The sequence below is a fragment of the Haliaeetus leucocephalus genome, unplaced genomic scaffold (assembly GCF_000737465.1).
Source record: "Haliaeetus leucocephalus isolate CR32 unplaced genomic scaffold, Haliaeetus_leucocephalus-4.0 Scaffold1, whole genome shotgun sequence".
In the NCBI taxonomy this organism is placed as follows: domain Eukaryota; kingdom Metazoa; phylum Chordata; class Aves; order Accipitriformes; family Accipitridae; genus Haliaeetus; species Haliaeetus leucocephalus.
In genome coordinates, this window is record NW_010972437.1 from 2,810,306 (window position 1) to 2,836,277 (window position 25,972).

General features: G+C 39.8%; 1 protein-coding gene across 1 annotated transcript in view; it reads right to left on the reverse strand.

The window, feature by feature from the left end:
* HECW2 (HECT, C2 and WW domain containing E3 ubiquitin protein ligase 2) overlaps positions 1–25,972 on the reverse strand; it is a 111,416-nt gene that overhangs the window by 70,366 nt on the left and 15,078 nt on the right. Inside the window, exon 2 of the mRNA XM_010564077.1 lies at positions 8,566–8,673. Within this exon, the coding sequence (XP_010562379.1) occupies positions 8,566–8,673 (108 nt within the window). The remainder of the gene's footprint in view (positions 1–8,565; positions 8,674–25,972) is intronic.

Sequence of the window (25,972 nt, forward strand, 5' to 3'; positions counted from 1 at the left end):
CATTCCTCCAGACATCACACAGACTGCAAGAAATTCTTTCTTCATTTAAAAATAAGACACAAATGAAATTGGGGTATCTAAGATTCTTTAAAAGTTATCACACAGGCATATAAAAAGTGATATATATGTTAATTAATCTCAACACTCCATAAAACCATAATCCCCCTTCTTTAAAAGCCAATAGCTGTTATCATTTTATAACCATAGTCTTATAGCTCAGGTCCATTACATAAAAATATTGGAATTAACAAAGGTTTCTGGGACTCAAACATTGACATTTGAATTTCAAAGAACTCCTGCATGAAATTATAGCATTGTACTTCCCTCTACGGACCATACACTCTTGCCTCTTTAATAATAAAGAGATCATCTTACACCAAATAATAACTTGCTTTTAAAACATCACTAATTTCCCAAAGTCCCCCACTTTAACTACCTTTTTACTGCCTTTAGTACTTTAACTTTGCCCATCAAAAAACTGCTTTAGGATAGAAAGATACTCACAATACATAAACACTTGAACATAATTCTAGAAGAATGCAATCTTTCCAGGAGACTGATAATTCAGGAAAAGAAATGTGTTCACTGTAAGAACACATTGCTCCAGGTATACCCTAGTCAAATGAAATGCCGATATTAGAGCTGGAATCATTCCACACTCCATTGAGAAGGGATGGGCAGAGACACCTCCAAAAGACAAGTCAAATCCTAGTTGGGTTATAACAGTCTGTGGAGGTAAACAGTGCTCCTGGTTAACTGTATGGCAACTGCACAGCAGCTAATACTTCTGGACACCACAGCTAGGTGCCGGTAGTTACTTGGGCTGCAGATATAAGCATACGCCTTCCAACATTCAATGAGGAAAAAGGTGACATCACAAACTCATTTGAAAAATATGAAAGCATGTTCTGCGAAACTTACTTAAGAAAACTTTGTCACTAGAACAAATTAAGTCACTCGCATTCAGGCTTTACAAAGCTATAAAGGGAGATGCAATCTAGGGAAAAGGCACTGGGTTAAACCCTAATTTTTCCCAGCTGAACCCAAATACCTCATAGACAACCGCAGGAATTTAGAAGTGTTCTGCACATCCTGCCAGTTGAATTTGTTTTCCTTAGCATGAGAGTTCAGTGAACACAATCGTCTTGTTCGGACATTTAGCATTCTATTCTCTGCATGACTTTAACCATGTACCTTTTCAATTACTTCCTACTGGGAACAGCACAGCATAGCAAACACAGCAGCAGGACACAAGTGCCAAAGTGGCTTCCTCCAGGTACTTGCAGTCTCTCTCAGCAGGTATATCACAGAATTTATTTTACAGAAGGAATGATAACTCCCCCCCCCCCAAAAAAAAACTATAAAGTAACTTAAGCAGACTTACAGAAAGCTTTTTAGATCAACTAGGATCAATAACAGAAAATGTTTATGTCCCAGTGGTCTCTCCATCTAACCTGCTTCAAAGGAAACTGCTTGGACAAGTGGTTGTTCAGGTAACAGTGCCTACCTATCCCTACCAGCCCCGCTCACTTTGCTGTCACACTGAAACATTCTTATTTACAGTCACGAGCATTGCCTATTATATTCCAGTTTGGCAAAGCATTTAATTATAATCTAACCTTTAAAACAAAATGCTGGGGGTATTATGTGCTTAAGGAAGTCAACAAGGCTTGCCACAAATGTAAAAAATAGAAGGTCTGATCCTGTTTCAGTTATCTGTGATACTCAAAAATAGCTGTTAAAAGACAACAGATATAAATAGCAGAAGAATAATAGAAGTATTTCTAACTCTGTGAATGTGTTTATAAATAGGATAGGGACAATAACCATGAGTCCCCAGACAAACCACTGAAAGGGTGCTGGCTGTAGGGCGCTACAATTCCAGTACAATTCCATGTGAGAAAACCATGACCTTTATAGAATTTAATTTCAACGGTCAAAAATCATAAAGACTGTATACAAAGTAATGAACTATGTTGATAGAACATTCATTAACATTGATCATTTTGATCAAAACCGCAAAAAAATACTAAAATGTGCTCGTATCTCTAGTAACATTAACTCTTTGCTACAGCAGCCCTTAAAAGCTAAACCACATCAAGTTCAATTATTAAACTGAGGTTTTTTCCCTTCAGTATCTATTAGCTTTTTTAACAAAAAGGGAGCTGGGAGTCTGCTCTGCTAGCTAGAGTATGGCAGTTTCAGTCTCAATACACTATTTTTGCAAAAGTTGTAATTTCATAGAAATAGGGACTGAATATAGAGAACTCCACACAAAACCTCATTTGTAACATGATAGCAGTGTAATGCAAACACATATTACCACGTTTTCTGAATATATCTCGTTGTCTACTCATGCCACAAACATGAGATTTTAAGCACAAAACAGACAGCATCTGTGCAGTCACTGCATCTGAGTATCGCAGTGTGGCGTCCGAAGTAATTTAACCACAATATCCCAAAGGTGATTTGAAAATGATTGCTGTGACAGGACTGGCAGTCTCTGGATGAATCCCAACAGCTGCACTATGGATTACTGCCCAAGACGTAAAGCCACGGCATCAGTAAAGAAAATATATGCAAATCAATATATTTCTGTTCTACTCACAGTAATGACTATGACATCAAATGTTATAAATAACAACAAAGACATTACACTACAGGTAAAGTAGGTGAAGGTGTTTCTTGTGGATACTGTAATTAATACTCATGGGACCAAAGCTGTAACTTATAAATACAAGTCCAATACAGTCTCAAAGGATGCTCTCGGCATATGCCTGTACTAATAAACCAGGCAGGATCATTGCTGGGACTCAAGTGCAAGCACATGACCATCCATACCACTGAATGGTGAGCATGCATCCTTGACACAGGGGGAAGGGTTGGCTGCATGGGTGCAAGTCACGCTGTGCCACTTGCTCCCAGCAGCAGAAAACAGCCCTGACCTGTTGTACCCACTAGAACAAGTACAGCTTTTAGCTTCTGGGGACTTTGCATATGGAAGTGCATAAGCACCAGTTAACCTGTTGTGTGACAGTGACTGTACTATACTGAATCTCCTCCCATGGCACCTCCGACATGACCTGTCCTTCCCCATATTGCAGAAAACTGACTTAGAAGCCACAGTTAGAAATGACTGGCAGCTTTTAGCAACTAGTCTTCATAAAACTTAAGCTTCCTTTCACACGCTTTTTCTATCACCAGCCTTTCTATGGATCATTTTACTCCATCTTTCTGCTAGCTCTGTTCTCCATAAGGAACACCATCATCTCTGTTCCACCACGATGCCCCAAAGGGAGACCCTGCCATCCCAAGCTCACAGACTGCTACACCCAGAGAAACACTCCGCCATCTAAAAATCACTCCTGGGGCAATTGCAGCCTCTCTTGCACCAGAGACTAAAGGTCCTGATGTACTTAAGGTCCTGATGTACTTAAGGACCTGAACAGCCTGATGCCATCCCAATACCAGATAACCATATGAAATGTGAAAGCATTAAGCTGTGTTGCACCTTCACACTATTGCCACCACCTGTTCAGAATAATACTCCTTGCACTTGTTCTTTCCTTTCACAGGAGGATGAAAACTGTTTGTTGAGCTGCAGCCACATTTAGCAACCCTTCTGTAGTTTACACAGCAAACAACTTGAGGGAGCCATCTAGTGAGTCATTGTTTTCCTTCCCCCACATTTTAGCAAGCCTCAAAGCAGGATGTTTTAAAGCCACCTCTACTACGTAAGGAAACAGCATCTCAGGCATACTGATGCTCAGATTCACCTTCTTGAATCTGTAAAATGACTGAGTTCCCTTTCATGCTTACATGGCACTTTTGCTGCTTCCCCAGGGGAAAGAGAGAAGAACACCTGCCTCCATACTGGTTGGTTCTGCAGTTCAGAGCCACTCACTTTGTCTCGAGATGACAGCTTAAGGACACCAGCTGTTTGTGATGGCAAGCTGGACTTGGTACTTTGCAAGTAATACTCTTCCCCCCTTCCCCTTCCTCAGCCACTCCCCTCAGAGGCTGCTTGTATTTCTGGAATACTTTAAGTTCATTTCTCATTATTTCACTGTTGATTCCTTTGATTCTCCCTTCTCAGTATAGAGTCTACAGAATTTTTTGTGTTGATTTTTGTCTAAAGGAAGTGAGAGGTTTTTTTCATCATTCCTGTTTTGCTAATTTTGGATGCTTTGGGGGGAATTAATGTCTGGTTTTAGTATGAAGATGATGAGACTCTCCCTGCCCTTTCTGCAGGTTGCTTGATCTGAATAGAGCAGATGGCAAACTATGCCTTTACATGTTACTTGTTTGGGAAATAGGAGATACTGAATCCATAGGGAGGGATTTTAAAAGGAATAAATGGAATGACTGGAAAATTGATTTACAAGACTGAGGATACATAGTCATACAAAACTCAGAAAAATGCTTATGCAAAGCCTACCTTTAAACATAAGCATAAATTCCACAGACCTCAGTGAAACTATTAATAAGTTTACAATTATGCTTATGGAAAAACAGCTTCCCAAATTAAGGCATAAGATGCTTTTCTTAAAAGACAGAAATCTAAGGATTGCGGAAGGAATCTGAGGCCCAATCCAGCTGACTTCCACTGATTAACATTAACACAATTAAAATGGAAATACTCCTTCTGCGTGAGATTCATTTGCATATGGCTTGTTAGCGATGCTGTCATGCTCTGCACTTCACCCTACAGAGATGTTACATTACTGGTGAAAAGATATGTAAAGTCCCTAAGCTCTGACACTGCTACAGAAAAAACACAACTATAGTCTTTGGGGTAATGTGCACACTGACTGATCTCAACTCATCATTCAACATTAGTAACTTCTGTACCTTTTCTTGCCAAAATGAGAGACAACTTCAGGCCAGTTTTGACTGTAAATCTGAAAGGATTACTGCAGTTATTTAGCGTAATTCTGTTAATAAACGTCATCAGTCCTCATTGCCAGAGCTGGTTCAAGGCTTCTCAGGCTTGCAGCAAACATCCCCCTCCACTCCTTGTGTATAGATAGAGCAGGGAGCCTGCCAATCACATAGGTATAGCAGGATGTAGGCAGTGGCAATTAAGCACTGTCTGTGCGCCAAACATGAAACAGCTCCAAGCCAGAAAACCCTGCAGTGACATAAGCCCAGCTCTAACTCAGTTACATACCTAGCTTATCATCAGCCTGCTGGAGCCCCTCTACACATCAGAGCATGAGCAATAGCTAGAGGACTGGGTCAACAGTAATGTCGTCAAGTGCAAGAGGGAGACTTGCAAGTCTCTGCCCCAGGAGTGGAGCGACCCCGTGCATCACCATGGCCTCTGAACAGACTGGCAAAGCTGCAGCCCTGCTGAAAACAAACTGGGCTCAAGTTGAATATGAGCCAGCGCATGCTCTCATCGTAAATACAACAAACCACCTCACAAGCTGCGTTAGAAGGTGCGTGGCCAGCAGATAGATGGAAGTTACTGTCCCCCTCTCCTTGGTACTGGTGAGGAATACTGTGCCTAATTTTGGGTCCCTAGGTTCAAGAGCATGGAGAAAATGGAGAGGGGACAGCAGAGGGCTACAAAGATGGTTGGGAAGGGGAGGCTGAAGGAGCTGGCCTTGTTTAGTCTGGTGAAGAGGAGGTTAAGGCAAGACAAATATTATAAACTCAACTCTTTCTAGTTCCATCAGAAGATTTTAAAAGGGGCAACAGCCCCAAAGGTAAGCTTTGGCCATTCAGGTTTGATGCCAGAGAAATATTTTTAGCTGGAACAATACTGCAGCACTGGAAAAGGTTACCTACAGCATATATGAAATCTCTGTCCTTGAACTTTTTCAATACTGTGCTTTACAAACCACAGCTGACCAGGTTTGGTCCTAGTGTTGGTCCCAGTTAAAACGGAAGGTTGGATACAGCCAGCATTCCTATGCTGTAATTAGTCTCCAGCTGAGTTTAGATTGATCCATTTACACATTTTGTCCATGCTGGTCCCCCAGACATTGTTGCTTCTTATTGGAGCTGCTGCTTCAAAAATTCAGGGACATTGCTGCTGAATCTGGGATTGTTCTCCACTTGCTCCTTTCCTTCCTAAAGAAGCATGGTCAAGTTGCTAATGGTCTGCTGCATGTCATTACTGTGAGGAGTAAATATGATTAACCCCTAATACTATGACCTGTATCTGATATATTCTGCCTCTTCACAAAGATATTTCTAAACACAAGAAATCTACAACTGTAGAGTTCTTTCCAAAATTTGGAAAATAATAGCAGATAAAAGCATCAGAGATACACTTCAATAATCAGGCACATATTTACTGGGGATGTTAGCCTCCTCATTTGCCCCTCCCTCTTTCTCCCTTGCTATGACAGTGGCATCACATGCAGTGCTACACTAAGAGTACAAATTATATCAGCACCATGGCAGAAGAAAGAAGCTAACAGGAGCTAAGTTCATCTCTGTGGCTGGCACAGGCTGGGCAGTAACAATGTCTGCAGAGCATGATGAGAACCCTGACAGCACAGCTCTTCCCACACCCAGCCTGGTGCGGCACCGCAGAGGCAGTAACTGGTTGTACCTGAACTGCACAGCCACCTGCTGCATTTGCCTGAGATGTGACTTGGTGATCTGAGGAATAAAAAAGAAAGAAAGAAGGAGAAAGAAAAAAAAAAAAAAAAAAAAGCAGCTGCCTGTAGTTGCATCAGAGTTGTTTTGCCACCGATAAGCTGTAAGAAGCAGCTTGCGGAGCAAACATGGTCACGTATCTGTGGAGCCTTCTAGTTTAAAAAGTGGAATCAGAAAAAAGTGCAATTTTTGGCCTCTCACTAGCAACACAAGTGTCACTGGTGACATATTTATCTGCCATACTGTGTGCTATACCAACATATGCTCATAAACATTCCTTTTTACAGTTCTCAGCTGTTGCCTAATTGCTTGTCTCTTGTTCATTGTATGGCAGCAAAACTGTTCATTAGTAAAGCTAACCACAACCAAAGAACATACATCCTGCACTCTATCAGTTGGTTGCGATGTGCAGTTTGTTGCAAAGTGCAAAGTCAGTTGCAGCTGATTTTAAGTCACAACTACTAGTTCTTGAAGCATTAGCCTAGGTTACTCACATGAACTAAAAATGTTGTTCAAGAGCCTCTGCTCCATACATTACAGGGCAACAAATAACCAGCTTAAAGATACAGACAAACATCCTTGAAGTCAAACTGCCCATACTGGCAACAATACTGATAGAGCAGATGTACAAGGCAATGAACTCTTCTAACATATATTTTAATCTGCTTTAATATACCACTGTCTTTGGGACCAGGAAAGTTAATTATCTTGATCTTTATTATTTTCTTGATCTTTATCTTCAGTTCAATCATTTTTTCCTGTAATGAACTCCTGAAAATTAATTTAATTTTATCCTAGTAAAGCTTCTTTTGTTTGTTAAAGAAACATGCTGTGTAACACACTGGGTAACTTGGCAAGATTCAATGATGAGTTCTAGAAATAAGAAGTTTTAATGATTATTTATAGTACAGGGTATACAACACCTCTTGAAATACACGTATTGCTGTTACATCAGTTAATTAGAATAAAAATTTCTGCCAAGACCTACAGTTAGCAGCATTGCAGTGTACAGTGAAGTAACAGAGTGGGAGTTTTGGGTTTTTTGTTGGTTTTTTTTTTAATTTATGAAGGAAGATTCATTGCTGTGACGCTGAACAGGTGGTACAGAAGCTCACAGCTCTTTTGGGACTGATTGCCACTTTGATGCTTAGCATATCAGAGTTTCCAGCAAGCTCACACACAACCTCCTAGGATTAGAACATCAATTTCTTTAGGGGATCATATACTTTAGATGGTAAGATAGGTCCTTTTCATCAAAAAGCAAAAAACAAAAGGACATAATTAAAAAAAAAAAAAAAAGCACAGAGCAGGGTGGCTTAGCTTCTTATAAATCCTGGTCACCTAAGGGAGTGGCATAGCTCTCTGATTTGAAGCTTGGCTACCAATACTCCTTACGGAGTTCAACTGAAGACTTTTTCTTCCAGTCACATAGAGACTCTCAACATTTCAAAATTGCCTAGTGGATTTCCCAACACAACAAAACTTCAGCTGAGAAATCCTGATGCAACTGGACAGGGGGCTGGCACTTCCTAGAGACGAATCTAACCTTCATACTAACAAACATTAGCAAGCACTACTAGCTTACTACCTTTTCCTTTGTGTGCATTTACCATTAATGTTTGTCCAGCTGAAATGTTAAATTTCTTGGGAAAAGACTTCATCTTTCAATGCATATATACTATATGACATTGCACAAGGCAATTTCTTCGTCCCTTAAAGTGAAGCATACTGTCTACGAACATCCCTAGAATACAAAGGTACATCTAAGTATAATGCCATTTTTATAATGTCCAGCAAATGCACTGGAAAATGCTGCCCATTAGAGCAATACAATCAATTCCTTTGGTTTATCAGAGGGATTGATGAAATGGGTATCAAATGCCATTCTGTTGACTTGCCTTGACACAAAGGCATGCTTGCCTTTGGATATGCATTGGATAAACAGATACTCACATTCCATAAAATAGGGGCCAGGTTCAATTCGCCATACAATTTGTCCTTTTTGCGTGCCAGTCACTCCCCGATTCTTGGAATCCCAGAAATTGGCTGGAGAGTTCTCATCTGAAAGAGGAAAAGAAAAAAAAAAAAATTTCGTCAAGTAGTATTTATAATAGTAGTTTTCTTGGTTTTCTGTTTCAAAAGGCCCAGATACAAAAAATTATTTGTGTTAAAAACAAATTTAAAAATAATCAAACTAACTGGCAAAAGATAAATGGCTTCTCTTTTACACTTGATAGTTAGATCAATTTATGCAGAGTGAGCAGACATACATACAGCCAAAGTAAATATATGGTTTCCTGTAAGAGGTGACCTGCCAAGGTATAGTATTAAATTCCAAAAGTTCCGTAACTCAGAGAGGCTATTGGGAGTGTATAGCTGATTGAAACTTCATCACAGAGTTACCACACTGTTTTAGATGGTGGTCCTGCTCTGTGATGTGAAAAATCTAGCATTCATTCCCTAGCTAGGAAGTAAGGAATTGCAACTAGAGGTATCAAGACTTACTTCAGTTTTTAATATATTCCTGTGTTTTAGAAACCAGCGAGAATATTTTTATACATACACCAGAAAACCTGACACTTTCAGTTTCCTCACAGGTACAGTATTATTCCCTATCAGTGAAGTCTAGTTAGAGGCTCAAAGCAAAGAACTGTCACTTAGTAAGTCAGAGATACAAATGAGAGATTCAGCAAAATACATTCAAAAGAGAATGGAGAAACAAGTAGTAAGTATCTGCAGATCAGATCAGCAATATCAGTATTTTCCCCTCTTGAACCAAGCTTTTTGTCCTAACAGTAACAAACACAGGTCTTGGGGTTTGTTTTTTATTTACCAGCCTGTATTCAGTCACCCAGAACACTGTACGAATGAAAGAAAACCAGAGTGAGAAGCTGTTGGGAAGGGCACAAAGATTAGTTACGATGACCCAGAGGAAGCTGACATAAATCCAACTTAACTCTTTTGTACAGGAAGTTCTTTGGAAGTATGCATCATAACATTTTACAAGTGCATTTAGGCAGCAATTTCTTAATTAGACAATTACACATGTGACCTCAAATACAACATCCTAATTCTTTCCAGTGGTACTTGATACTCCGTAGTCTTAAATCTATTTTTTTTTTAAATATCCTGTTTGTTAAATATCCACACTTGAGTGCAATCTGCAATCTTAAAAAGACTTCACTAAGAACTTAGTCTACTGTGGCTTTGTTCATGAAACTCCTATCCATTCAAGCATGCTTTCTTTGTACTTTGGTAGGAACTCCCACATAAATAAGATTGCAGAATTGTCACCTACATTTTCGAAATCCGTATGCTATTTATGAAAGAATAATAAACAATGCAGCTTTGTTACTTTTATCTTAAAAATAGAAACTTACACTAAAACTTCTCTTTCTCCTTTTCATTCTGACTGCTCATCTCAGTGTACGCACAATAAGTACGGAATCACGATTAGTGCTGCTATACATTCACATCCCACCAAAGTAACATGCAAAGCATTACCAGACACACGCTGGACTTCCGTGACTGCTCAGGAGAAAGTTACAAACCCTGTCCGCAACCTGGAAGAGCTCTGGAGAGTCAAGAGGTGGCCATGGCAAGCTACTGATGTTTTTATGCCTTCAGGCATGGGCGACACAGAGAAATTTTAGAAAGCTGTCATCTGAACACCTCAACATCATGACAAGTTTACAATAGTTTCATAATTATCTCAGTGATCACAAGAAGGGACAGGAGGGTTCTCCTAACACCTGTGATCCTCAAGCATATAATACCCTCAGGCTTAACTTTTCATGTGGAATCAACATGATAGCACCTAAACTGCATACACCATGAAGTTGGGCACACAGGCAGTAAAAACTTAAAACACGCATACTTATTCTTCATCACAGCGCAAAACTTTCAGAGTAAACTAAGCTGTATCTCACCCATGTGTTTCTTTTTTGTTTCAAAGCTATATGAAGAGGAACTCTGAAAGTACACCCTGTAAATCATCTCATGGGCCTCAAAAAACCCCAGAAATCTCTGTATGTGGTTTGCAGTGACAAATAACCAAAATAATACACTGTTGACTTATTCATGACACTTTTTAATGTGCCTTCCTAACCCAAGGCCCCACTACTATCTTCCACAGACAGATCTCTGGGAAGCCATGAGATGTAGCTTAACTTCTAGCAACTCTACACTAGTGCCTATTTTGGTCCACCATACAAGCTTGGTTATCCAAACAATCGCTTCCAAAAGCAAGCAGATTCTTTAAATATTCCACAGTTATCTGAAACACAGATAGTTTAAAATTATTCAGTGTTTTCATTACATCTAGGTAAATAAAGATGTATTGTATGACAAAACCCCACCTCCCCTAATGTTCTGGTTCTTCTGAATTTCTGTATTTAATCAACCAGAAAAGAGTCTGTTCATCATTCTAAGCAGAAGAACAGATATTTGGTATATTATAACCATAAACATGAAAATTTTTATTCTTATCTTGTTCAGCAAATCAAGGAACTCTGAAGCAATGAGATACACCTTTAACAGTGAGATTTCCAACATTAAGGCACAAGCAATTGTTCTTTGTTTTTTAAAATCAGTAGCTAAATAAAGTCAATGGTAATTTTTACAGGGATACTGATGAACTTTAGAAAAGGTCCTACATGAACTGAGTCTCAAATTCTGAGTCGACAGTTACAAGAAAGCAGAACATTTTCTTACACCTTATTTAATAAAATCCAACATTTAAGAAAGTGCCTGGATTTTCAGTCTTTTCATGAAGGAATGGTCTCCTCTGCAGCAATGAAGACTAAATCATTGATACTCTGCCCACAGGCATGCTGCCATTGCAACAGAATGTGGGGGAGACAGAGGGATGAAAAATGCTGACAGACCACTGCCTGTCAGCAATCAACTCAAATTACAGAATTTATTTTGGACAGCTTTGATTTTCTTCTGAAACAGATTTTTTTTTTTCTACTTTTATGATGTTATTCACATAGGGGGAAAAAATAACATTACTAATGCATATAGAAAAATAACTTTAAACCTCAGCTTATGGATTTAAAAAAAAGAAACTGAACAGGGAAAAAAAAAATCAAATAGCATGAAAACATTAAAGTACACAATATTGCCAAAATTTACTTATCAACAGTGCAATAAAAAAGTTCAACAGTGATAGTCTCAGCAATATTCAGCTGTGAAAAAAAAGTGTTTGAAAGCACAAAAAGCAGTATCAGAATTACCACTACCTCATCTGTCTTCTTCCCCAAAACATATATATGTATGTACATGTGTATGTACATGCACACACACACACTATATACATATATATATTCCATAGAGAACTTAAATTCTAAGAAGTTCTAGTCCCCTTTTGGCACATAATTGTTGCTGTTTGCGAAACTGGCGGCTGTTCCAGAATCTGGGCCAAAGACTAGATATAGATATCCCTTCCCAGAGCATAAAATATGCAACAAAATACTGTCTTACTGCATTGGTACCTTGTCCAGCAAGCCTACACTTCTGAAAGAAATAAAACAATGCAAGATGCACAGTATCTCTCTCTTAATTCTTAGACACAAAATATTACGGAAAGTAACTTACTTCTCAGAGCTGCAACCCCTTCACAAATCAGCATCTGTAAGACATGTTCTACAATGAAAAGTGGGTAGTCATATATGTATCACTGTGTAGAACTTCACACTGACTAGTGCTCCTTGAAATCACTGTAAAGCAAATGTGTTCTGAGTAATAATGTTTTCTTTATTTAACTGCTAAGCAATCAGCCAAACCTGGTATTAAGAACTGAACTCATTTTTTCTACTTTCAGGCTTCACCATCATTACAACACCGTTTAAGGTAAGTTAGATACCAACGGCATCTGTAATACCCACAGCTTGTGCTCTCCATGTCAGCATTGTAGTTCTCCTCCTGTGTCCACAGCTCTGCCCTGACGTGACAGTGAATGGGATGCAGCTCCTCTGGCATGTGTCAGTTCGGTACAGCTATCTTATGTGAAAAGCAATATGGAAGTACTGGATAAATGGATCAACAGTGCAATGAAAGAAGGTACCGTTTTTACAGAATTAGTTTTCACAATACAATGATGCCCATAAAAGAGTAAGAGCCATAAGAAGCTCCAGTATGCCCACGCCTTTTCTGTACTGGGAGCCCAGAACTGGACACAGCACTGAGATGTGTCTCACCAGTGCTAAGTATAGGGGAAGGACCACTTCCCTCACCCTGCTGGCTAAGGTTCTTCCTAATGCAGCCCAGGATGCCAGTGGGTGGCCTGGGCACACTGTTTGCTCTTGTTCAACTTGCTGACCACCAGGACCTCCAGGTCTTTTTCTGCAAAGCCGATTTCCAGATGCTCGGCCGCCAGCCTGTCCCAGTGTCAGGCGTTATTCCTCCCCAGGGGCAGGACTTGGCATTGCCCTTTGAACTTCGTGACATTCCTGTTTACCCATTTCTCCACCCCGTCTGAATGGCAGCACAATATCTGGTTTATCAACCGCTACTCGCAGTTTTGCATGAGGATGTTATAGGAGTGTTGAAAGCCCTGCTAAGCCAGTATCTGACATCAGGAGTCAGGAGGCTTCTGTGGCGTTCATGTTTTGTTCTTTGTGTCTTACCGCTTTCACTATTTGTGTCTTAGGAAAAAGGATAAACTACCTGAAATCCATCACCCTACAGAGTCATCTTGCATAGCTTATATCAATAAATAAATAAGATACAGTCTTTTATAAGACAGTTAAAAACCAAGAACTGCTACCAATTCATATCTGACACAAACCTTATAGTCCCAGTGCACAGACTGGTCATATGCAAACCAATGCTCATCTTCCGGTCCCAGTTTCTGTGGTCAGTAGTGCTAGGTTATGTGATAAAAGGCTTGTCTCCATGAATACAAAGGAATTTTATTCTTCAAATACCAAAACATTATAGAAGTCAGTCACAAACTCCTAGTGTGGAAACATCACGGATTGCTTACTACATAGGAAAAAATTTAAAAGTTCCCTATAGCAATCTAAGAGCTTCAAACTTTTGGATACTGATCTCTTTTCTGTAACACATTTACAAAGATGCTTATAGGCAGAGCTCAGAGAGAAGGTGATGCTTAACAGATTCCGAATGTCGCTGAATGGTTTTAATTATACACAAGTTTACAATTTTCACCTTTCACTACCACATATGGGTATTCTAATTCACAGCTCTTGGAAAAATCCATGCAGCTTAGCTCAGAAAATATCAATCATATTGGTAACACCATTGTATCCCTGCATAATTCTGTTACCCTCATTTGGGATTTACATCCCAATCTCCATTTTCTCATCCCTTTCTGGAAGATGTTTTACGCAAAAATCTTTTAAAGTGTTTGTATTGTTTACTCTTGATTTAAAATTTTACATTGAGTTCAAGTTGTCAAAATGCTGACTTCCTTAGCATTTATAGTTAATTTTAATAAATTCTTCGTCACTGAAGATGATGCGTGAGATGTCTCCAATTATTAAGAGGGGTGTTTGTACTCAGGCCAGGGAAGCTTATAAAGCATCAATCTAAATGTTATTTCTCTTGTCAAGTGTTCTCTTACAGTAAGTATCAGAGGAGCTGGAAAGCTGGCAGATAGCAAGGCTACACAGAGTTTTGTTTCAAGCTGAGATTTGTGGATCTGCCATCAGTTTCTCTCATAAGCATACTAGTGAGAATGGTCATCCTCTATTTTACTCTGTCATTTCCCTCAGTCTTTACAAGTAACAGGTTTGTAGTTAATCTGCATCGGAGGTTATTTCTGAACTCAATTTTGAGCCAACCATCAGGAGAGCTCTAGGATGGCATTCCAATGTAAAACAGAAATCCAATTTACATGAATTTTAGTGCACAACTTCCAAAACCTCAGTCCTTGTGCCAGTAAGTGCACTCCGCTTTTTTTTGGTGCGAGCACAGACTTCCAAGCAGTAAAACTGACTGTCACCAAAATGTAAGAACATTCCAAAGAGCACTCACTGTGGATTTGGAGCAACTGACTGGGAAAGTTTGTAACGCTAAATTTTGTGCAATATTTTCAGTTTGGTAACCTCTAATAATTTTAATTCTATAAGTACTAAAAAAAAAAAAAAAAAGTCCAGGGGTAATCATTAAAGAAGTAGCACAATGTTTAACAAACTAATGAACTAAATCAATTTCTTCCTTATATCTAACATATGTTTCAAATCAACTGAAACTGCATCAGGACACATTTAAAGGATACGACAAATTTTATCACCTGAGGCCTCACTCCTTTGCTGGAAAGCCAGTAAGTAAATTAACAATTTCAAGGTAGAGCTTCCATTGCAAGCAATTATTATAATAAATTACATTATGTCAACCCATTTAAAACGCACTACATATCAGTTACTACCATACAAACAAATATTAACCCACTATGTACAGCTTATGTTCTGTGATTTTCAGAATTCCCCATCTCAGTCTGTGAACAGTTCACAGGCTTTCTGGTGGAATCAAAACATTTCTCACAGAAGACAGCACTAGTGTATGCAGTACATTGCTGAAATTGAAGGTCAACACTTAGTTGCACTTTCTAGCTTACCTGGCCATTCCAAAGGATGCCTGTGGATCCTAAACTGCATTCCTCCATCTGAGCCCAATAAACAAACCGAAGAATAAAAAAAAGTAACGTTTTACAGGACGGATCCTGAAAATAGCATCCCTGCTCCCAATCACAAACGGTATTTTCTGCAAAAGTTGCCTTCTGGACCCAGCCTGTGCAGCTCAACTTTGGAGGCTTTAGCCCTGTATTAGCACTGTTGCATAATCTCAGCTCCACGAGGCGTGCCTGTCCTCTCCCTTCCTCTTGTCATTTGAAGGAAAGGGGTTTAGAAGGATGTTCTCAAACTGCCCAGCAGTTTCTAGCAGTTGCACACAATCGTCTGTCTCTTCTCCTTGAATCAAGGGTTTATCTAGGTTCAAACTGCCCGTGTTAAAACACATAAAGTATGACGTCCTTCAAGCTCCGCTATTTGCGGCCACTCCCCTCTGAAGGGTACAGGATGCCGAAGCCCCATCCTCCCTCCACTTCCTTCCTCGCCTTGTCCATGGGAGGATTCCTAAGCACAGCCACAGCCCCACAGCACGGGGCGGGCTGATGGAAACAGGAGGATCCTTAAATCCTAGAAATGACTGCAAGGCAGCCGCAGCCACGAGCGCAGCAGGAGCTTCCTGGAAGTGCTGGCTTTTGTTTACTCAGTATTTCGCTCTCCCGCATGACTTCCCCACAAATCCAGTTATTTTAGAGAAGACGAGACTGCCCCGTAACATTTGGCTGGGATGAAGCTGCCTTTAAGCCAGGATAACCCTGTACTGGGCACTCCTGAGCAGGAGGATAAGCAGGAGGCAGAGAGCTGCTATCACTACCTCTCCTCCTCCAGGTTGGTAAAGGCCACCTCAGCGCAGGGGCTCGGACAAGGCTCCGTTTTGCCAGATGCTCTGACTGCTCACAAGCCTCCTCATGGATGCTGGCAGCTGACCTACAACTCCTTCAACTTACAGCAAGGACCCAAACTGTGCCAAAGCGGCCCCAGTACTGCAAGAACAAAAAGGGTACTAAAAGGTATCTTTGCAATCTGGTCCATGGTCTGCAGATCGAGTCCTTTGCAGCACGCGTTTCATTAAATTGTATGCTTGTGGAGCACTAGGTTCAAGCTCTCAAAGCAAATCTTGGTTTTCCTAGTAATAATCAGTCAACAACCAAAAAAATGGGAAAAAAATAACTCTTATAGGAATATATATTCATACTCAGCTTGAAGACTTTCCAAAAAATGCTTCCAATCAAAGAAATTAAGACGGACTCTGCTAAAGAAGAACTGAAAGCTACTGTATTACTTTATGTTTGCATAAGCACCTCTAGGAATTGTCTTTTCAAAGGACAGGAGGGGAAAGAACACCAGAACTGGACTACTGTAAGAGAAATTTAAAACGCTGCTGTGTACTAAATGGCTGGCTGGAAACTGTTCTCTCCTTGTTGCCAACAGAGCAACCCCCCAAAAAGCTGAGAAGAACAAAATTCTTGGACAGTCTTAAAAGCTGCCTAAGCAGCTACTAGAGCCTACTACATGCTATCAGGGATCTCTGTATTCTTCATAACGCTTTGGAAAACTTGGATGGTAATGAAAATATAAGACGCAAATCTTCAACTGAGGAAAGCAAAGGCAGAAAAATAAGGGGCGGAGAAAAGTAAAACAGATGCTCTTACAGCCTCACACTGGAAAGAAGTGGCTGTTGGGGCTCTTCATGAAGGTGATGGTGCACTGCAAGGTGACACTCTGAACTCCAACCTAGACACAAATATCGGCCTTTGGGTGACACGGTCCCGCTATATTAGCGGTGAAGGATCATCATCATCTGTATTTGGATATTTAGTATCATGACCCAGGGTCAAAAAAGCAGGGAGATGTTTGTTCCTCACTGCACGGCAGCCATTTGTTCCCTTGCACAACCAAACTTACGGTTCAGACACCTCCACTTGCTGCCCCTGAGCTGTGGGCAAGAAGAGGAAAGACTCCACTTGCGTTCCCTTGGGTGCCCTCTGCGACCCCCTATATACCGCATATATTATGTTGCTGATGTTTATTGCACTCTATTACTTTACACAGCAAGAGCAAATACTAATTTTTCTACCTGTGACTGACAGGACAGTCAGGAATAAGCTGTATTTCTCTAACACTTCACTCCTACTTCAGCTGCAGAAGCAGAGCAAGGGTAGAAGCCATACCATATACCCCATCAAAACACTAAACAATGAAACCTTTTTTGTTATTGAAGCTTAAGTTAATAGAGTGGCAAGATCTTTGCTCTCATTTTCATACACAGCCCTTACTCTGACACTGGCCATGAGATGGACTATTTCCTTCTTTTTCAAGAATTATACTACTACATTTTGTTTCCTTCTGTAAGTACACTAACACTTCAAAGTGGGGATCAGAGCATCTCCATGTGCCCTTACACAACATGATAATTCAAGGTGCAGCAGCAGCTCAAAGGATTGGTTAACTGGAATGCAGGACAAAGATACTGCAAAAAAATACAAGCGATTTTTTCAGACATATGACACAGTACAATGGCAGGAATAAAGTGGAATTCCACTTCTCTGTATTCAAAGTAAAGACATCATTGACATTCAAAGCATTCAAAGACAAAAATAAATCCTTTCACCCATCTCACTGGCAAAAATTCAAAAGTGTAACAATAGGAAGGAAATGACCTCAAGCTTAACCTCTTTCCTGAAAATCTTATTAATCCTCCTCCATAAAATGATGTGCATTTCATTCCCATCTTCAGGTTTCACACATGCGCCAGCCCCGCAGCACAAGCGCTCTGTGCAGCGTGGGTCACTGAGACCAGCTGACCACGCTCACCTGGAAGCCAGATCCTACACAACACACATACACAACGCTTGGGTGTTTCTGCAACGCACCACAAAAGACCATATACTACGAGAAAGGCATAATGTTAGACAAAAAAACTAAGCTAGAGAACAACACTGAATAAACTCTGACAGATGGTACAGCATGCCCTTAACCATAAAGACCATTAAGGTACTTGATCATATTGCTGAAAAGTCCCTACATCTTCGCAAAATGTGAATAACTCACCTATCATTTAGTTTACTAAGGTCCAGCTGGCTGTATGTGGGGGTAAATATAGCGTGGGGGATGCTTCCACCTCCTCCTGAAGGGAGCATCACACAGCTGAGGCAAGAGCTGCACCACCTCCCATGTCAACTCACAATCGTCTCAGCTGCTGATGGTTTGGGGAAAGTGACATCTGCAGGAGATGGAGACAGCCTGTTCCTAAGGGGAAAGCCAAAAGCAGGGCAACCAGGCAGGGAACATTTGGAAATTCAGATTGAGGCCACCAATGGCTACTGAAGTTGGACTACATTTATAATCTAATGTACTAGACTAACTCAGTATGCTATTGTACTATAAAGATTAGAGAATAGGAGGACAGCAAAGATGCAAGCAATGTACTGAGGAAAAGGGGAGCCTGTCTCTCTCCTGTAGCATCACCCTTGACACTTTCAGAAAACTTTTTTTTTTTTTAAGCGCTTTGCTGTGTCTCACACCTTGTTAAAACTCCAATGCAAACCCATCTTCACAACCATAATTCCTTCTCAATATGCTCCTCTCCTCTCTGTGATATCCAGTTCCCCACCACATCCCCAAACACATCCCAATACTCCCACAACCTTGTAGCCTAAAGGTGACTATCTCCTGCCTTTAATGGTAGCAAGTCCAAGAAAAACAAAAAAAACTCTGCGTGTACAAGCATCCTAAAGGCCTGTTATTCTAGGACAGGACAATTTAGCAGATCTAGAAACACAAGCCATTCTTACTAATTAACTGTAAAGGGTCATTTTTGGGGTAAATACTGTCAGAGCTAAATTTAAAAAGAAAAAAAAGCTGTATCTAAGCTTTTCTGTGTCATATTTAATCTGCCAGTCTAAGTTTATTGTGAAATGTTTTTCACCATTTTCCTTCTCGACCACAACCTTATATGGTGTCAGATAAGCACTTGTTTGCTGCCACTGCACACAGAGGAGGACTGCAGCTTCCCAAGAATAAAGGGCATGCATTTTTATCTGTGACCACAGTTTCCATCACAAGTCTTTGCCAGAAAAACTAGAAAATGTAACAAAGTATTCCTGCTGTGGAAGACATGATATTAGCAAAGCTGTGCTTTTGTCAACATAGCCTATCCTGCCCCCGGATAAATTCTGTTGGTAAATAAACATTACCAACAAAAGCACAATTTTGCTAGTGCAGCTGCACTTACAGAGAGGGCTTTCTCTGGTGTGGCTGTCTTGGTACAGATCACATGTAATCTCACAGACAACAGAAAAAGTTAGGGGTTATTTATTTCATGGCCTTCGTGTTGTTTTTATATGGACCAGTAGCATCTGGTCATATACCCAGATACCCAATGCAGAAAGGTACCAGAGAAAACTGGGGGGTTTGCTTTGCATTTGTTTTTTTCTGGTCAAATATTTCTGAAGTGGAAACAGTGGAAATCAGTTCAGGAAGGGCCAGATAGTCATGGCATTGTCTACCACTGGGGTCAGCAACCCCATCCCTCTCCCTCCTTCATACCCCAAAATGTACTTGGAACAATTCCTCCTCTGCAGTAAGATCATTATTGTAATTCAGTCTGCTGCTGCTCTCTGACAATAGTACATGTTTTACTTTTCTGAGAACTGGAATATTCAGGCTAGTTAAGGTTTGGGCAGCACCGAGTAGCCCGTAATATATAGGAAATCAGATTGAATGATCTCTTCGGGGTTTAATTTCAGTAAAATTTAGGCTCATTTCAGAACAATTACTAGCTCATAAGCTAACCTTAAGTACACTTTATTCCACATGTAATTTTCCTGTAACTGACTCACCCTTCAAAAAGAGGTTTTTCTTGTGAAACTGTCAGCAAACACAATTGCTGTAACTGAGAGGCCTTAAAATAGAGTCAAGATGATTGTGTGCTGTTTTTACTTTTTTTTGTTTTGTTTGCAAATCTGAAAATAAAACACCATTTTGAATCATTACGAAATGTACATCTGCCCTTTAAACATCATATGCATCACTGCAATGCACATTTGTAAAAAGCACAACAGGCTAGAAGCAATTTTTAAAACATACGCATGTTATTTTAAATCTGTATTTTGAAACTGTTGCAAGTGTCTTTTGTTCTATTTATACTTATGAAATTTTAAAATCAGATACCAGCAAACAAATACTCAGCAATTGTCCACCAAAACTTACTGAAACATTTGGCTTGAGTACTCACCTTTTTTCTCCGGATAACATTTTGCAATATGCCTCATGTTGGCTACTCATGAAGCAGAGTAAAATTTATTACCAGTATATTTGCTATTACTGATCCAAAGGTTTGCACAGAACGCTTTCTAGTTTCCTTCTTTCCTTTTTACCCATCCTTCTGCTCTCTTCTCCTTTTTGCTCCAGCTGCTCATACAGTAGAAGAAACTACGCCACATTATACAGGTTTACAGTAGTATTGGTACATTATTATCAGAAACCCTGTCAGTTGTAAGATGGGTACCCTAAGAAGTATCTAAGGCAAGCAGCAAGCCTGTTACTACCTGTATAATAAACTACAAAACTTCCTGTCCTAATTAACAGGAGCCATTCCTGCCCTAATTATCAGCAGCCATCCTGCTTCCCATGCCCTACAATTTAATAATGATATGTGAGTACTTTAAAAATTCACATAAATTTTGCAAATGCTTTTTGACAAGTATTGTGCTTATTTCCTTTTTTCATCCTCTGGTCCTAAAACTGAGATGATGATCTATTTTAAGAAACTATGATTTATTAACAAAGTTTTCAGTTAATAAATTTATTAAGTCAAAAACCTTGCCTGACAGATGATCCTCAAAACTGCTAGAAAGCCCGAACTAGTTACTGATCACAGTAATTGGCAATAATTTTAAAAGCCTCATTCTAACTTACTCAAGTGACACAAATTCCTCAATTTCTGCAATTATCTTCTACAAAATCTGACCTGAATTCACAGGTGCATTATCCACTTGATGTGCTTTTTTCCATTAATATTCTAACAGACATATTACTGGCAGATATATTTACATTTTAGCAAGTGTTAAAAAATATTCATACAGCACAAAGGATGAGCTCAGTCACTTCAGATAAGGAACTGTCACCTGCTGTATGTGCAACATCTTGACCGACAAGACCTTCCAGGCACTGCAGAGATACAGACAAACACTAACCAACCATAAGCAGCTACACCTGAAAAGTAACTTCACGATCTTCACTCATCAAAATAAAGGAACTCATTGGCACAAGAGCTGTGTCATTCAGCAAGAGCTTTCACTTCTAATCCTCAATTCATGTCACAACTTTCAACGAAAGAGCCGCAGGCCCAAATAGATTAATTAGGTATATGTGATAATTCTGAATAAATTCTGGAAAAATCTTTTATTGTATGCAAATTACAAGCAAACAAAAAGGCTAAGTTAAGTAAATATATCTCTTTTCTAGAAAATAATATGCAACTCAGAAGAAAGTACAAGAGATAAAAGGTATGTTTTTCTTCTTAAATCCCCATAAGGGCATAAAGTACCGTAATGAGCTGAAATCTCATTTGTGGGGAGCTCTCAGGTGTGTAATGGGAAGGAGGCACTCCCTTGCCAGGTGGCATGTCCTGCTGATGGCCATGGAAGACAACGAGTGTAACCACATAAACGACTTACGTGTTTTAACTGCCCACATATGCATACCCTCCGCCAGTTACAGCAAGTGGCTTTTTGTGCAGGTGGAAGTTCCAATGAGAATCACTGAAGGTTTTCCCTAAGATTTTTATTAAATAAAAGATTAATTCATCATTAGCAAGTGTGTAAAACTCAGAGCACAAAACATTCTGAGTCACAAAGCCAGCATCACCCAAAGAGCTGACCCAGCCTTTGCTCACAGTGATCTATCAGCTGGTTTTATGGCCAACTAGTTGGGTGATTTTATTTTGCTTTTGATAGTAAGTCCCACCTTCAGGTTTCCCAAAGGTCTATTTTCTTTCCTGGAATGAACAAGCAAGGAGCAAAGTCAGTGCCAGACATACTCCCCAAGAGTCCTCTGGAGGTTCATTTAACTGCTCAATCACTCCTGCATTTTCAGCCCTTGTTTTACTTGGTGTTTATTTATTCCCCCCCCCCCCCCCTTTTTTTTTGGTGCATGAAAGTGTTATTTATTGCTAGGGACAAAGGGCTAAAACAAGAAGCCCTAGATGCTGTATACTGACAGAACAGATAAAATGCCTAGAAAAAGGAGTCTTCCTACATACAGCAGCTGACATCCATGGATCCAGGAGGTTAGTTAGTTTGGGGTTTGCCTTCTCAAATGGTTGATGGTTTGAACCCTGGAACTATTGCAATGGCACAAAAAAAATGGATTTCCAGCAATGTGGCATCCTTCAACACTGGGTGGAGACAACCAATTCATCACTGAAAGGAGAGAAAAGACTGCCTCTGAATTCCTCAGCTTCACTTTTGATTGCATTTCATTACTGCTTGCAGATTCTGACATTGTCTGATAAACATTTGTCTTAATCTGTTCCAGCCTTTTGACAGTCACAGTATCAGCTAGCATTCATTCTCAGTGTTCAAGTCCATTCCCATGTCTAATACAGAAACATTTCTAAAAATGTTTTTTTTCCTTGCCAGTTCTAAGTGATTACTCACTGCCTTTTAGAAATCCTTCTAAATTTCTAAAAGTTGTCAATAAAATATGTCTCTGCAGCACATATCTCTCAAGCATCTTGTGGGATTTAATATTCCCTTAGCAGCTGTTATTTTTTAAGTTTATCTTCAATATTATGAGCTGTTTAAGCAGGAATGCAAACTAGTCTATTGTTGTCATCTGACAGTAATAGGTTTCTTAGGGAATTTATTAGAAAGTCAGAGAGCTTGCTGGTTTGGAATATAGAAAAATACTTATATTTAAACAATACACTTTTGTCATACTTAAATTTTCAGTAATCTAAACCAAATGTAAAACCCACTAACAAAAAGAGGAAACAGCCCAAGAATGCAGCTTCTAACTCAATGTAGAAACAGGCATCAATGCTTCCCTCTCATGCGTCTATTAAAGAGTGAACCCATTAACTATGATATTGTGGATACCTCTGCATAAGCAATTTCTCCTTTCCTTTCTACAAACCACATAACCTCTAGCTTAAGTAAACAGTAACGTCCTCCTATTTTATTTATATATGTATATGTTTGCTAAGGCATCCAAATGGCTGATAAGTAATGCTGTGGAAACCCTACAGATAGAGAGGAATAATAGGTCAGCATAAAGAGAGCACATCCATGCAAGCAGCGCGCTAAGGAAGGCTATTAAAGGAATATGCTGAATCGCTATCCTTCACTACCTTTGTCACGATTACCACTTATGCTCCTGTCCAGCTACACTTTCCACCTCCCCCTCAGTGCCTCAGGATGGCAAGATCTAATGGCAGATTCCTCATTTTGTAGATTTTTCCATTGCTGAAAAGTTCTTCCAGGCTCTTTATAGTCTCTTCACTTGAAATTAATTTATTCCAAAAACTTTGTTTTGAACTGGCATAAAAGTAGACCTAAACATTGTAGTATTTTAAAAATTATTAATGAGGCTATTGCTATTATTTGACTTCAAATGTGCTGAGATGCTTTACCATTCCAAGAAATATTTCATACTCCTAGCTCTGACCAGATTCCTCCTTTTACCTACCTCCTGCTTTTGATGTAAGGATTCAGGATTCACTTCAGATTTGATATAGCTATTAGTAATTAGCAGAATGAACACATTATATAGGACAATCTGAGTTCATTATGAAGCCCAGCAAAGCCGTAAGAAGTGAAACATCATCTCTAAGGATTTACTACTAATGTTGCACCTGAAATAAAATATTTTGAATGTTCCCAAAGACATGTATTAATTCCTTACTGGTAGATGACAACAGCCAGCGCTACTCAATATGGTCGTGTATATCCAAGAAGCAGTCAAGCAATATACAAAAACAACAAAAAAGAAACCTATGGCTTCAGAAGTATATAAAAATGCTTTCTTAAACAAAACAAATCCTGTACAGATTGGTTATATTACACCTAACTATGCACAATTTCATACGGCGAGCTCTGATCCTGAAAACTTTGTTAATACAATTTGTGAACCGAGTCCCTAGGGCATAATTTTCAGCTAAGCTACGGTTTCTGCATTTTTGTATAATTTTATATTTATATTGTGTGTCATTGATGACTTGCAAACACAGACTATCCCATTTTGGGATCTGGCACTAGGATGCTGACATTGCAAAATTTAACAGCACAATTAAGGAAACACTGTAGACACCAGGAGAAGGGGTTTTTGGATGAGCATGACTGAAGTCTGACCCAATTCACATTCCAGAAGCACATCATGTTTTTTTCAGTCATTTCCACCAAACAATATAGTGTGGTTATATGCTGTTTTAATATTCAAGCAGACACAGGATAACCCAGAAATAGTTCAGGAGCGCAGCACATTCTAAATTTGCACATACACTTTCAAAGATGCTATTTTTGCAAGGTATACAGGCACAGGAAATCTAGTTTGTTCACCTCTGTCTCAGTGCCTACATTCTTCTGCTGTACCTGACCTGATTCAGGTTCCCTTGGACCGCAGCCTGGGGCTTGTTTACTTGACAGAAATTCACAAGTTTTTGTTGGTTCTTTGCTGAGAAGACCAAACCCATTTTGTCACAACATGCTGACAGTTTGTCATGGTGGCTGTAGCCACCTACTTTCGCTGATTTTCTCTACCACACTTGGGATACCATCTCCTAGTGCCTCAACCTGGAGCTCCAAGCAGGTACATATGCTGACCTGCAAGTCAACCTTGTGTTAAGCACTCTTTTTCTTTCCCACAATCCTGCCAAATACATTACTGTCAATAATTTCTTCAGATTCTTCAACAGGGACGCTTCTTCTAATGCAATACTTCTTTTTTTTTTTCTTTTTTTTTTTTAAATAAACGATGACTATTCTGCCCTTTTGCTTGCCCTTGCTAAGAGGAATGGAGGACCATTCCCTTCCCCATGCAGTCGCAGAGCCCTGTCTCCCCAAGAACTGGGAATGATTAAATAAAAAATTAACTACAAAATGAAGTAGTTGGATTTTATACCAGGAAAGCATAGAGGGTTGGAAATATTTATAAGCACTTGGAAAGAAACTGTAACAGATATGCCATGTGATACTCTCATGTAAATATCCAAAAAATGGAGGGGGAAAAGCCATCGCTATCCTAAATCCTCAGCACTGTGAACTGGTGAACATGGCGAATGGGTGAACACTGCTTTACAACCGCACGATCATAGTCATTTTGGGAAGTTTTTGGTTGGTTGGTTCCACCGCCCCCTTCACTTTTCACCCTCTTCAGAATAACTAAGAAATACCTGTGCTACTGCAGGAAAGATTTCAGCTGCATTGAACCTCAGGGCAAAACCATTGTGGAACTTGCGGTTGCAACTCCTAATACATACTGCTACTTCACTCCTAAAGATCATATTGAAAAGCCTATAAATCAAAGTATCGAAGTACCGTGGCCAACACTTATCCTCCAAGGACAGAAATGGAGCAAGTCAATTGTTCATGACTGCAAGTCACAGACAAACACTGACGACAACTAGAAAACCAGAGGCAGAGACCCGCACCACCCTCCAACTCCCTCCCTTCGCAGGGTGGGGTGCAGAGGGGGGGAACTTTTAGATGGAGCATCACAGTTGGATTTTTATTTCACACCTGCATTTATCCAACTCTCATTGTTTG